This window comes from Giraffa tippelskirchi, chromosome 4, assembly GCF_054371585.1.
Source record: "Giraffa tippelskirchi isolate mGirTip1 chromosome 4, T2T-mGirTip1v1.2.pri, whole genome shotgun sequence".
In the NCBI taxonomy this organism is placed as follows: domain Eukaryota; kingdom Metazoa; phylum Chordata; class Mammalia; order Artiodactyla; family Giraffidae; genus Giraffa; species Giraffa tippelskirchi.
In genome coordinates, this window is record NC_137278.1 from 27,303,726 (window position 1) to 27,318,215 (window position 14,490).

At 58.7% G+C, this 14,490-nt stretch overlaps 1 protein-coding gene across 3 annotated transcripts in view; it reads right to left on the reverse strand.

The window, feature by feature from the left end:
- Window positions 1-1,677: 1,677 nt before the first annotated feature.
- Window positions 1,678-14,490, reverse strand: part of HS1BP3 (HCLS1 binding protein 3) — a 34,333-nt gene continuing 21,520 nt past the window's right edge. Inside the window, exons 5-8 of one of the 3 annotated variants that reach the window (XR_014051718.1) lie at window positions 10,619-10,779; window positions 9,187-9,322; window positions 3,621-3,947; window positions 1,678-2,968 (exon numbers count right to left, since the gene is read on the reverse strand). Coding sequence is in view for 1 of the 3 variants with exons in the window: in XM_081483953.1 (XP_081340079.1) it covers window positions 3,683-3,947; window positions 9,187-9,322; window positions 10,619-10,779 (562 nt within the window). In the remaining 2 variants the exon portion in view is untranslated. Of the gene's footprint in view, window positions 3,948-9,186; window positions 9,323-10,618; window positions 10,780-14,490 lie in introns of all 3 variants that reach the window. The other 2 variants (XR_014051719.1, XM_081483953.1) reach the window with 2 other exon arrangements.

Consider the following 14,490-nt stretch of genomic DNA (forward strand, 5'->3'; position numbering starts at 1 on the left):
GCTGGAGGCAAGGCGGAGCTGAGGCTTGTCAGTGCCTCTGACCACCCAACCTCAGCCTGTCATGTCCACTACACCCATCTTGTCCTGGGCAGGGGGCCCTCCGGGACGAACTGGAGTGACCAGACACAAATAGGATGTTACAGTCTACCTTACCCAAGGAAGTCTCTTTACTTGGTACTGCACGGCGAGGGGACATCATATAGCTGAGCTGGACGTAAATCCCTCCAGGCCCACGAAGCCTGGCCCTTTGGTCAGCTGCCCCCAATTGTGAAGCCTCAGGGAAGGGTTTGGAGTGATCAGAGTTTGCACTGAACGGCACTGTCCATAACTTAACACCAAGAGGTCAGTCACTCAAAGGGCTCTGAGCATTGACCACGCCTGCTCTGGGCAGCCGTCAGCCCACACAGAGACGCAGCAGCGCTGGGAGGTGCCTGTTGTCTACCCAGGGCCACTGACCAGGAGAAGGCAGTTCTGCTTCCCTTCTCTTGTCTGCAGGTGATGCTCCGCTGGGCAGCTGGTGAACTGGAGAGCTGAGCATGACTTTCACATGAGGTTTCCCTGGAGACAAAGTCTAACACTGAAGGTTGAAGCCACCGCATGGAGTCTATTGACACCACCAAGCTGGCCGTTGGGCACGAGGGCCACGGAGCCCTGAGAGGCACCTGGACTTCTGCTGGCTCCTCTGAGTCTGGGAAGAGCTCAAGCCTCGGGGCCGCCCCAGGGCACAGGGAGGTGGGCTCCAGAGTGTTACAGGAGTCTACTGTGCCCCCACGGAGCTTGCCTTCTGGCCCGGCGGGGTCAGGCATTACGATGGGGACTTTCCAGGAGAACAGGCCGGAGTTCCCGGCTTCCTGAGAGGAACAATGGGGGACAGGAGCGGGGGCCCCCCGTAGCAGCCGGTACATCCTGTCCACAAGGGTCACACGGCTTCGAAACAAACAAACGCTGCCCTCCATGGTGCTCCCTTTCTTTCTATGGTGAGCTCTCTGCTGCAGGCTCGTGGGCTCTGCAGTCCTTCGCAGAACAGCCCCTCTGCTGGTCCCTCGAAACCACAATACCCCCATTTGGAGCTTAGCTGCAAGATCCAAAGCCAAGTAGTGGGGGAAGGCCAGGTGGGCTCATGGACTGCCCTGTGTGGAGCTCCCTGGCTCCTGGGGACCTGTTTCTAGGTCTCTAGAGGTGTCAGCTTGCAGAGCCATCTGCTCAGAACCTCTGGATCCCGGGCAGGAAATGGCATCTCGGAATCTGACTTTGGGAGGAAAGCAGAGTCCAGGGCAGCTCTGGATACAGAGGGATGGGTGTATTCGGCAGGGCTGTCTGGTGTCAGAGCCGAAAGTGCCTCAAAATGGCCTGGTCGAGCCCAGACCAGTTCCCACGCTGAGGAGAGACGGGTGTGAGGTCTGGAGAAGGGCAAAGTTCTCTTTCCAAGCCAGTGTTGGCTGAGCAGTTACTGACCAATGGCCCCACCCGGCCTGGGGCTCTGGCCCCTCTGCCTGCGTTTATACATGGGAATCCTCGCTCTGTCTGCCCCCTCCCTATCCAGCAGCAGCCTGGAAGCCTCAACATACCCCAGGTCCTTCTGGGGCAGCCTTGTTTGTTGAGCCCACCGTTGTAACGACAGCCTCCACATGGTCCTCCGTCAGCCCGGGGAACAGAAAAGACTGCCACTAACAAACATGGGATGAGCCCCGACATGGACTTTTTATTGGATGTCCAGGTCCTGGGTTGGCTGGTAGGTCACAGAGCATTCGTATCCGGAGACAGGCATCTCTGCTGAGGGGTCCCAGTGGCTGGCCACCTGGGAGGAGGCCAGGCTCACAGTGGATGAAGGCACCCCAGAGTGGTGGGTTCTGCCTGTGACCCCCACAGGAGGACCAGCACTCCCCCCCACCGGGCTCCTGCCAGCAACACCCTCTGTTCCTATGTCACATGTGGTGGGGCGGGGCGTGGTGGAGGGGAGGGTGCCAGGGAGGGATGGACCCAGAGGAGAGAACAGGGAGGGGAAAGAGCCCGAGGTGGCCCCTCACCCAGCACTGCGCCTTCCTTCGGGGGCCCTCCTGCAGTCAGACAGGTGCAGACCCCAGGGCAGGGTCGGGGCGTCCACCTGTGCTTGAGGGATGGGGGTGTGAAGGCCTGGCAGTGAGAGGGAAGAGGGGTGGCACGTGCTGGAGGTCCCCGGGGAGAGCACCCTCGGGGCAATGTAAGGCAGGGAGAGGGGGCCCCCAGAGCCACCTGTTTCTTCTCACTCTGGCACACGTGGTGGGAGCCGATGGCCTTTTCACGAGGGTGCATGAGACACAGGACAGACTGAGGGCTCCCACCTGCCTGTGGGTCCTGGCACAGGGCGCTGGGTGCTACAGACAGAGACTCTAACACCAGCCCTGGTCGGTGGGGGGGACTCTGTCAGGGTTGGCTGTTGGTCCCGATCAGGAAGGGCCTGGGGTCCTAGCCCCAAACCCCACCTTCCAATCCTCTTGTCAAGTAGCACACCCCCAGGGATGACAACGGTTGCATTTCCTTAAAAACCTGTGTTTCGTTAAAAACTAACTCTGTACGTGAAGAATGTATCAAAAAAAAAGGCATTCTTTCCTCCATTAAACATCACTTGTTCACGGAGAATTTCCTGAGCGCCGCAGTACGCCCTGACCCCGATGCTGGGGCGTGGGGCTCGGGGAGAAGTCTAAGGCACTGACTGGTCCTGCCCGGCCCAGGGCTCCTGCTCTCCGCCCGGTGAGCAAGTCCAGACCCCGAGGACGGGGGGAGGCCTGACAGACAAATCCACCGTCAGACAGAGGGACCTTCCAGAGCAGCCCGAGAGCAGCCAGCCCAGGCCTGCCGTGAAAGGGAGAGGCAACTGGGCCGCAGGGGGACCTGGAGGACGTGGGGCCCACTCTGCTTGAAGCCGCGATGGCGGACACTATTCCTATGGCCGGAGGCCCAAGAAGGCTGTGGTCTGGCCAGGCCTTCCCTAGGAAAGGAAGGGGGAGGAGATGGAGGGCTTTGTCAGGCTGTCCACACCCCGGGGGCAGGGCCAGGCCTGACATCTCCCTCAAGCTTTGGCACAAGGGAAGGCACCCCGCTCAGCGCACTGGTAAGCAGAGGTGGCTCAGGGCCAGCCACCCCAGCCAGGCCCTTCCAGGCCCCCACTCAGCATCGCTCTCCTAGGGACCCTCCCAGGGCCTGCAGGCCTCCGGGGGCTGTGCTGACTGGAGACTGCAGAGTGCCTTGGCATGCGGACTCCCACCCCAACCCCAAGTTGGCCAGGGCCCCCTGTCCTGTGCTAGGGCTTCCAGACTCAGTGGGCATGAGTGGGCAGAAAAGTTTCCCTGCCCTGAGTGGAGCCTCCCTGCCCCTCCACCAGTCCCATGACATCCTGGGGGCTTGGGCTCCTGGTCAACAAGCCTCCCCACGTGTCGCCCCCTCCCATCCACGTGGCTGAGACAACCGAGGCTCCAGGTCCTCTGGTGACCTTGTTCTCTGCATGGTGCAGGGTTCCATGACCCCGCAGGCCCTGAGAACAAGGAAGAAGGCAGTACAGGGGTCCTCTGACCCGGGCTACCACCCTCCCTCCCTTGGGAACAGATCGGCTCCGGCCCTGCAGGGCAAAGCCCGCCCCTCACCAGGCGCCCCTCCACGGGAGAGGGTCTGCTGGCCCGGGAACAGCCTGGAGGCTGGCAGGTGGTCAGAAGAGGCTGGGGGCAGCCTGGCCAGGCGCGTCGTGGTCCCGGATGTACTGCAAGATGTCCATCTCATCCATGGCTTGGATCTGCTGCTGCCTCCGCTGCTGTGTGGCCACAGCCTCAGGTGGACCCGCTCTAGGGGGCACGGCTGGCTTTCTGGGCAGCGCTGGCTTGGCAGCCACTGGAGGCTTGGGCTTGGGCCGGGGTTTGGGCTGGGGTTTGGGCTCAGCCCCCAGGTTCAGAATCTGGTCCAAGTCCTCTTCGATTCTAGAGAAGCAGAGGGAGAAGTCCCTGAGCAGAGCCTGTTGCAACAGGAACAAGGTTCCCCGGCCAAGGCAGGCAGCCCCACAGGGCACCGTGCCCCCTCGCTCCTGCCCTGCACACCGGCTCCCCCAGCCTGGCCCTCCTGCCCACCCCGCCCCTGGGGAGGAATGGGAGGGCAGGCCTCTCCTTCCATGTAGCCCCACAGCCCAGGGTGAGGGGAGCTGGCCCTTCAGCATCCTCTGCAGAATGGCTTCTCGGGGGACCCCACCCTAGACAAGCCAGCTTCCTCAGGTGACTTTCCCTTCAGCCCCTCAAGAAGTTAACAGCTGCCACATACGGTGCTCCTGCTCCGGGCCAAGGAGCTTGTTCATCCCCTGATGACCCCTGGGGACGTACAGCCCCATCTTCGCCCCACAGAGGCGGACGCTCAAGTCCCAGGAGGCTGAGCCACCTGCCTGAGGTGACAGCGTGTGATGGGCCCTGAGTTGGAACCAGGAGGGCTGACGTCAGGAGCTAAACTCTCATCCAGACCCAAGTTCGGCCAGAGAAAGAATGAATGAGGGGCTCTGAGCAGTGGTGGGGTGGGGTCTGCCTGCCCACGGTGTCGCCTGGTGGGCCACCTGTGTGCTGGACAGCCCCCCAACCCCACCCCGAGGGCTGGAGCTGGCCACACCCTGGACCAGACAGCCCATCGGTGGGTGGGACTGAAGGCGGAGGCAGGGTGACGGTCACACGGGACCAGCCCAAGTCCTGAATGGCAGGAAAGAAAGGCACCCTGCTCTGCACTCTGTCCAAGGGAGTGCCTGCTGCCAGCACTTCGTGCAGGGACTCAACGCCTGGAGACCCGTTCAACCCATCCCCAACCCAATCAACATGGTGCTGAGTACCCACACATCACAGCCATCTCCATCCATTAATTCATCTAGTAATCAAAGACCCTGATGCTGGGAAAGATTGAAGGCAAAAGGAGAAGAGGGCAGCAGAGGATGAGATGGTTAGATAGCATCAACAGCATCAATGGTTAGATGACTCAATGGACAGGAATCTGAGCAAACTCTGGGAGATGATGAAGGACGGGGAGCCGGCCATGCTGCAGTCCACAAGGGCAGCAAAGAATCAAATACGACTCAGCAATTGAACAACAATAATCATGAGACACAGTCTGGTAGCAGATATTAGCTCCATTTTGCTGATGTGAAAACTAGGGGCACAGCAAGATGAAGGGCCCGGCCGGGGGCCCACAGCCAGCTGGGGACGAGGGAGGGAGGGCACAGGCACTGGAGGCAGAAGACCAGGAGGCCTCACACAGGCCACATGGCCTCTCCAAGCTTTGGTTCCCCATCTGCCAAATGGGAACAAATGGCATCACCCCCACGGGGCTGTAATCCCATGTGCAAGACACACAGTCCAGCAGGCGGAGTGCAGTTCCCTTCCTCATCCTGCCACTCCCCACCGCCTGGTCCTTCATCTCCCCATCTGTGAACCGGATCCAGCTCAGACACTGGCTGGGCTGAGTAAAGGCAGGAGCAGAGGGGCAAGGCCTCTGGTCAGAACAACTCCTGGCAACACAGGGCCTGGCAGAGGCTTGCATGATGGCGGAGGTGCCCTTCCTGGGAGGGGCCGCCTGCTAGGTACCAGCTACTGAAGGAGCTGTCACCTGCCCACTTCCCGGGTCAATCTCCTGTAATGGTTCACAGATCCACCAGGAGAGTGCAGGGTTTCCTATGGAAGGCAGAGAAGTGAGCAAAAAGGGGTCCTTCAGACCCAGAGTGACCGGCCCAAGCCAGGCCTTGAAGGAGTGACTTCCAGGCAATACCTGGAGGCATTACTGGGGGACAGGCTGCTCCTGGCGAGCTCAGCTCAGCTGTCTCGGCTCCCTCCAAGCGGCCGCCCTTCCTCAAGCTCCCCTGGACAGGTGCACACTCGTCCCGCATCCTCCACTGGAGGCTGGGTGCCCAGGAAAAGCTCTGAGGGGGTGAACTACCCTCAAACAGGGAAACAGAGTGGCAGCTAAAATCTTGCATCAGAATTCAGGATTTATACTGCCTGGCATAGCAGTGATGCTCCAGAGCTAACCAGAAGCTGGATTTGCTGAGTTGGGAGGTGGGGCAGCTGCACTGGGGATCCAGATGGCCACCCAGCACCCCTTACCAAGCACCCCATTTCCAACTGGGCTCCCTAAAAGTGTTAATCGCTCAGTCCTGTCCAACTCTTTGCGATCCCATGGTCTGAAACCCACCAGGCTCCTCTGTCCATGGGGTTTTCCAGGCAAGAATACTGGAGTGGGTTGCCATTTCCTTCTCCAGGGGATCTTCCTGACCCAAGGATCAAACCCAGGACTCCCTCACTGCAGGCAGCACTGAGCCACCAGGGAAGCCTGGGTTCCCTGAGTCATGGCTAGAAACAGCTCCCACTGATGCAAGGTTCAGCTCCCCTCTCTTCCAGGCCCTGAAGACGTGAGGCTAACCACTGAGGGGCTGGAGAGAGGTCTGAAGACCCCTGGCCCACTCCTCCTCCTCAGGTCCCTGCAGAGAACAGAGCTCGACTGAAGACTAAAGCTGGGGCCCCATGGCAAGAAGGAACGGGGGCTTCTCAGACTCCAAACCCTGTTCAAATGCCCCCCACTGCCAACGCTGCTCGGGAGGGCTGATGCCAGCTGTGGAATGAACAGGTGAGGAAAGCATTGGAGGATGAAAGAATATGAGAAAGTTCATCATAAAGACACCTGATCACCACCTGGAGAGTCCCAGGACACACACAAAGAAAAACAAAATACGGTTCCTGCTCTCAAGAGGGTAATTCCTTCTTCACCAGATGTCTGACGGAGTGAAGGCAGGGCCACGGGACTCACATTCTCTAAAGCAGTGACTCCCAGAGTGGCCTGGGGGATGTAGGAGGCGTTAACCACGAGAGGGTCCCCGGCACCAACTGGAACGTGAAATGCCACGTGGTCTTCCCCTCAAGCCAAGTGTGCCCACACAGTACAGGTGCAGAAAGTCCTGCTTAACCCTGGTGCTGCCCCAGCCCTCCGGCCACAGAAAGACTTTGAAGGTGATACCTTTCAACACCTCCAACCCAGTGTTCTGCAGAACGCTAGTCTGAAAGTATGTGTATGTCTGTGTGCTGAGGTTGCACTGTGGTATGTCTGTGTGTGTGTGTCTGCGTGCTGAGGTTGCACTGTGGTATGTGTGTCTGTGTGTTTGTGCTGAGGTCACACTGGGATGTATCTGTGTCTGTGTGTGTGTGTCTGTGTGCTGAGGTTGTACTGCGGTATGTGTGTCTGTGTGTTTGTGCTGAGGTCACACTGGGATGTATGTGTCTGTGTGTGTGTCTGTGTGCTGAGGTTGTACTGCGGTATGTGTGTCTGTGTGTTTGTGCTGAGGTCACATTGGGATGTATGTGTCTGTGTGTGTGTCTGTGTGCTGAGGTCGCACTGCAGTATGTGTCTGTCTGTGTCTGTGTGCTGAGGTCACACTGCGGTGTGTGTGTGTGTGTGTGTGTGTGTGTGTGTGTGTGAGCGCGTGCGTGCACGCTGAGGTCACACTGGGATGTATGTGTGTCTGTGTGTGTGTATCTGTGTGCTGAGGTCGCACTGAGGTATGTGTCTGTGTGTGTATTTGTACTGAGGTCACACTGGGATGTATGTGTAATGGATTTAATATTGATACTAATGAGGCCCAACGCTCCCACTGGCCCCGCCCCTCTAGGACATGCTGCGTCCTCAGGACAGCAGAGGCTCCCGGGGCTGACCTTCCCTGGGCCTCAGAGTCACCCGAAACCCAGAACAACAGTCCCAGCTTCTTCCAGGGAGGACCGCTGCCAGGACGTCAGCGGCGAGGACACAGGGATGAGAGTGAACAGCTGCCAGGGGCCTCGGGGACGTGTAATGACAAGGAGCCGTCGCGGTGACTCAGGCCCGGCGGGCACTCAGGGGGCTAACAGCCCATGGCTGCTAACGAGGGTGCGGATGACAGTCTCCTGGGACCTCAGGCTGGCGCCACGTAACCGTCCCTGGAATGAGGCAGCTCGGCGTCCTGTAATCGCCAGGCTCAGTCTGCATCCCAGGGACGTGGATGACGTGACGATGGGAGGCAGAGACGCACGGTGCCGAGGGTGCTGAGAAGGCAGCCCCACAAGCCCAGGGAGGGCCCGCCGGACCCAAGGCGGGAGGTGATCTACCAGCCTCTCATCCTCTGAGCGCTCAGGGTCCCGGCAAGGTGGGAGGGCCAGACACAGGCAGGCTGACCCGGGTCCCCTTCCTGTCACTTGGACTTGGGACCTATGGTCTTGGGCCAGTTACCTCTCCCACCCTCCATTTTCTGTAAAAAGGAGATAACAGCACCTACATGGGGGGTGGGGGATGGGGATGGGAAGAGGATGTTCTTATGAGGATTAAATAAGATAACATGTAAAGAGCCTGGCAAACTTGTCTGAGGCACAGCATGTACCCTGTGGCTATCAGTCTTGCACATTTTGTCAGTCAACCTCCATGTAACAGATTAAGTCTCGTTCTCCCCTCTGTAAGATCCCCTGGAGAAGGAAATGGCAACCCACTCCAGTATTCCTGCCTGGAGAATCCCATGGACAGAGGAGCCTGGCAGGCTACAGTCCATGGGGTCGCAAAGAGTTGGACACGACTGAGCGACTAACACTTTCCCTGCTGTAAAATCTGCCGATGGGTCCCTGCTGCTGTCCAGAACATCAGGACTTTGCTCCCTCCCTGTGAGCTATATGCTACCCACAGGTCAGTTTTATTTCTTTTGAAACCTATTTATGCCAGTTATACTTGCTCTTGGAATTATGTAATTTAATTATTTTTTATATAAACTGCTTGCATAAATGAAGTTCTTTCTAGACCTTGCTGAGCTGCTAACAGTCCTGACCCCTCCCTCCAGCCTTTCCACTGAATCCCCTTCACTGCCTCCCGATCAATCAGCTCTCTCCCACAGGCTCCCACCTTTTTTTTTTTTTTAAATGATTTATTTATTTAGCTGCATCAGGTCTTCGTTGCAGCATGTGAGATCTAGTTCCCTAACCAGGGAACGAACCTGGGCCCCTTGCACTGGGAGCTTGGTGTCTTAGCCGCTGGGCCACCAGGGAAATCCCGGGCTCCCACCTGTGATGGGTCAGGACTCCCTCCCTCCAAGCCCAAGGGTGCTGAACTGCTACCACCCAGGGAGGAGTCCCTGGTTCCGTGGGACACACCCAGACCTGGGGAAGTATCACTGGAGACAAGTGGTACCTGAACAGCTCCTCGGAGGCCTCCCTGTGGCCTTCATGGGGTGTGGGTCCTCCACTCTGGGGGGCAGCTGGCAGCAGTAAAGGGTCACCCAGGGGGACAGCTCCACCAAGGTCAGGATCGTCAAACAGCTTCAGGGCTGCAGAGAAGGGAGCAGCAGAGTGGTCAGAGGACATGCTAGCCTGTCCTCGGCTGCCTGGGGGGTGCAGGGTGGAGACTGTCTGGCCCAACCTCCTGGCCCAGCTGAGAGAAAGGGAGTAAGGTTGTCCCTTTGGTCTGCAAGGCAGAGTGTAGAAAAACCAGGCACTTGTGGGGGCCTGGTGCACCTGTGTGCCTAGCCCCGACCCCACCTCCCTGCAAGCTGGGCCAAAAGCCACACGGAGGCACCTCCATGGTTACAAGTCCTCACAGCCTCCCCACTGCTTTGAGGAAGAACCTAACTCCTGAGCTCACTGCCCCAGGCTCCCCAAGCACCCCTCCATCTCTTAGCTCAGCCCCCAGGGCTATGGCCCTGTCTTCCTACAAGTATTCACTGAGTGCCAACCACCAGCTCTGGAAGTTGAGGTCTGCTCCCCACCCTCTCCCGTCTCAGTGCTCAACGCCGCCCTTTGTGACAGGCAGCTGCAGCCTCTTTGCCTGGAACCAGCTTTGTCAGCAGCCATGGCAAACTTCGCTGACCCCTTGGGATCCAGTTCCTCCACCCGCCCCTCAACCAAGAAGCCCCTCAGCCTGGGGGTCCCCACAGGCACTGACATTCTGCTTGGACCTGTTACAGGCCCAGGCCACCCCCTAATGGTCAGGAGATGTCCTGTCTACCCCATGAGAGACCCCGAGGCCGGGACTGCGTCTCCCTCTTCCAGGCGTTCTTGGGCCCCCGCACAGAGCCTGGCCCTCACTGGGTGCCCGGTGCCAACTGAATTAATGGGTGACATCAATTCCCTGCCCTGGACGTAGACCTGGGAGTTGGGGGGAAAGATCAGACCCAGGAGTGAGTGCAGAAGTGCCAGGGCTTCCCAGCTCCAACTCCACACTGGATCCTCTCGTGGGGTCTCTGCAGGGGACACGGAGTCTCCTGTTACAATCCAAGCCACACAGAGCCCCAGCACCCTCTCTCTATCTGGTGGCCACATCTGGCTGTGGAGGTAACAAAGATACTTTTAAACCAGTCAAAACCCACACTTTCCAAAGCAACAAAGAAAACCACCCTTTGCTTCCGAGGGATGGCTAGCATAAACACAGCCCCAGAATGTTCTGGGCTGTGGGGACACAAGGTGCAAGACTAGATTTCTCCAGCAGAAAATCCCCACCAGCCGAGTCTGTATCGTGTCAAGACTGGCATCCTGCTCGTGTGTGGTGGGCCCGATGCCCCTCGCAGAGGTTGGTGGGTCACCCGGGAGACACTGAGAACGAAGGGACACCCTGGGGCTCTACTTACGGTCCCCGGGGTGTGAGTCCTCTGCGTGGCCCCGGGGAGAGGGCTTCCTGCCCGGGCCGAAGAGCCCCTCATCAGGGTCAACTTCCTCATCAAAGATGGTGAGCCGGGGCGTGGCTTTGGGCTTCACGGCCACTTCGGGACATTTCTTGGGCTTCTTGGAGCTGGAGAATCACAGGCAGAACTCAAGGTTGGGACCTCTCACGAGAGCCCTGCTGGCCCAGGGGCACCCTGGTCAGACCCACACAGGCACGCGGCAGGCTGGCGCTTGTGTCAGTACACATGAGGCTGCCAACCCCAGGGCCTGGGCCCAGGGGAGAACAGAAGGCAGCCTTGGTCAGTGCTCCGTTTACCCCACACAAATCCACCTCCTTGATGGAACCTCCGTCATTCTAGAAAACATTTCAGCCTCACGGAGCAATGCCCCCCCCCCCCCCCCCCCCGCTACTCAGAACCCAAATCGGCTCTGCACCCCCAGGTCCCTTTATGTCTCATTCATTGACTGGCCAAGGTCCTGCTCTGGGCTGGACATTGCTGCGGGAAACCAGGAAGGGGCTCAAGGGAAGTTTCTGGGCCCTGGGAGGGCTTTACTTCCTGATTGGGTGGACACGTCAACCTTCAGGGACCCAAAGGCTGCAGACCTACACACGTCACTGGAAGTTATCCCGCCAGTAAATAAACAAACTTGGTTTTATTTTAACAAGGTGATCCAGTCCCTGTTGGTGATGCCTAAATTAGCCATTTTAAGGTTCATGCAAAGAACAGACATAAGCTTTTAACTGGAAGCGGGATTTCCATGGGCCAATCTGCCTGCAGGGCAGTTCCACTGGACTGAGGTCACCATCTGAGCTCATGCTGGTGATAACTATGCAGTTGAATTACGCTGATACCACCGTAAACAAGGGCACAGATCAACCAGCAGCAGATAAAAATAGCAGCGGGGTGGCCCCGGGTGCTGGAAGGCAGGGCGTTCAGAGGCGGCCGTTCCCATGGTCTGGATTTAGATGTCTGGGAGAATTTTGGGGTCCTGGTGGAGACGGGGAGAAGCTGGGAAACGTGGGGTGTACCTGCTTGAGGCCGCAGGACCCACACACCTCCACGCTCAGGGCCAAGACCCCAGTGGGAAGGTCTCTGTGGGTAGATGAAGAAACAGTGGTTCAGAGAAGCTGGGTGTATGCTCAAGGCCACAGAGCAGGCAGGCAGGGCCAGAGACTCACTAGCTGTACCCAGTCCCTGCTCTTTCTTCATCCCGGGCACAAGGCAGACAGGCTCCAGCCCTAGGCCACCAGGGCCATGCCTCTGCCGCGAGGCCAGCCCCCGGCCCTGCCCGTGATGCTAGGTGAGGTGAAAGGGGCCTGGGCTCCTCCAGAAACCTCACCTCAACTTCCTCACACACCTTAAGGAGGCGAGGTATCCTACTCGTCCTGGGATGCTTTCCCCTTCTGTTTCACAGACCAGGCGGAGCCAGGGCAGCACAAATGACCCCTGAGAAGTGGGCACCAGGGAGGCCCTGGCCTTCAAGGCAGGCCAGCTGAGACTCACTGAGTCAGAACCCCAGCGGCAGGCCCTGGGCACTGCTTGTGTCCCTGTGGGCTCTAGTGACCAGCTGTATTTGGGAGCCACTGGACCAGCCTGGCTTTGCCCCATGGCTGTCCCATCTCAGCCGCCCTTTTCTTGGCCCTGCTCACGGATTCAGCAGGGGCTGCAGCAGTGAAGCGCGGACAGCCCCTAGCATCCCCCTGCCAGGGTGCAGCCCCCAAGGAAGCAGGGTCAGGCCAGGCCACTCCACAGCCACCATCCGCAGGTCCATCTCACTCTGAACCACCAGCTCTGAGACCTCACGTTTGCAGCCTCCCCAGCAGATGGGCCCCCGGGGCAAGGGCTGGGAGCTTCCCACTGACCAGAAATCAGAGGGAGCACAGAGAGGCAGGAGGGTCTGAAGAACAAAGGAAGAGAGTAAACAGACATGATTGATTATCGCGAGAGAAGCTGCACAGAGGCGGCGATGACTTCCCTTCCTGCACCTACTTCTGGTTCGGAGAGCACAAATGAGGCCTGGCTTTCCCGCTATGTAAGTTTTCCTCTCAAATTGGATGAATGTTCCTGTTTTTCTCCCTGGAGACATTTTTTAATCTTCGGTTGTCTTGAATTGAAATAAGGCGACTCTAACGGCGCACGGGGCTGCTCTGTCAGGCACCATCTGAGCCCCACCCCGTTCCACCCGGGTTGTCCCCAGAGGAGACAAAGAACAAGAAGAGATACCAAGCTCTGACGGCTGAAAGCCCCGGGGTCCTGTCCTGGCTGGCCCCAGATTCAGTCTCTAGGCGCTCAGTAGTGTGCCTGGTAGAGGAGATGCTGAATAAATATTAGATGAAGGAGTGGGTGAATGGAGGGGTGGCGGAAGGATGGACAGACAGACAAACAGATAGGCGGATGGACAAGGTGACGGTACACCTCTAATTCAGACTTATTTCTACCTCCTCCCCCAGGGAGGGGGGCAATGGGAGGGAAGAGAGAGGGGATGCCAGCAGACAGAGACCCTCTTCCATGGCCCCTCCTCCCAGGCACCCCCACTGGTCTCTCTAGCAGCCCCTTGCCCTTCTGTAGGGAGCTCATCCTTTCACTCCGAGTGCCTCCTATGGCCCAGTGCTCAGTAAGTGCCCCTCCAGGGCAAGAACCTGTGCTGGGTGATGAGAGCCCAGAGACAGGGGAGACCTGGCACCTTGGAAGCTCAGAGCCGAGCAGAGTCACAGACATATACCTGTCATCACCACATGGGGCAATTGGACAGCCGGAGCCCAGAGGACGGAGTCAACCCAGCCCGAGGGCTTCTGAGAGGAGGTGGCACAGGGGTGAGCAGTGATCTCTGGGGCTCCGGGCAGAAGACTGGCACAGGCAGAGAGGCCCTCAGTCTGGGAGAGGCTGCGGCAGGTATGACTCAGGCACGATCGCGTCCCCCGTGGAAGCTCTGCTCCTGGTCTAGGGAGAAATGATCAGGCCCCAGATGAGGGAAACAAAAGCAGGGAGAATGTCAGCAGGCAAACTGCCAGTAAGCGGACGGCCGAAGTGACCCGAGGGTAGAAGGGACAAGTGAGGATGGTGCTTGATTCCGATTCAGAGATAGGATGGGCATTTCACATAAGGTGAGTCACTTGGACTCCAAGCCTGTTCCTGCCCCTTGCTCACAGGTCATGTGAGCATAGACTGAGCTGCACACATGGGCCACGGTCCTCGCACACCCTCCGTTTCCCTCTCATCTCCACCTGCGTCCACCCAGGTGTCCACAGGACACACTACCCAGATCTGCTGAGCCCCTCGTTGGCCATACAGAGTTTTCCCGACCGCCCTCTCTCTCCTCTAAAGGAAAGCAGAGAGATCAGACCTGTCACCAGGGATGGGGCAGCTGAGCATCAAACAGAGGGGTCCGCAGTGGACAGAACCACAGCTCTCAACCTTGAGAGGGTTGTGGGAGGTGGTGGTGGTGGTTGGGGGCGGTCCCTGAATGGGTGCAGGCACGTGGAAGCGTGCTCCTGCATTATATATGTGTGCGCATGGTCAGATGTCAGCTTTCCTGCCGTGTGTGCCTGATCGAAGACAGATGTCCCGGCCAGGCCGCATCCTGAGCTTGAATGAGAGGCGGCAGGTGCCGCAGTTGACAGCTCTGACGGGCCGAGGAGCAGCCCTGCTCCACGGGGTTCAGGCGACCCTGTGACAGTGATTGACATCAGCGCGTCCTCCCCTCCGGCCACCCAGGGGGCTTCTGTCACTGTTCCTGGGAGTGCCTGCCCCCATGGTAGACCCCTGGGGGGGAGACCAAGAGCCCCAGGATCCGTGGGTACCGAGTGACAGAGGCATCTCTTAGACTAAACAGAAGA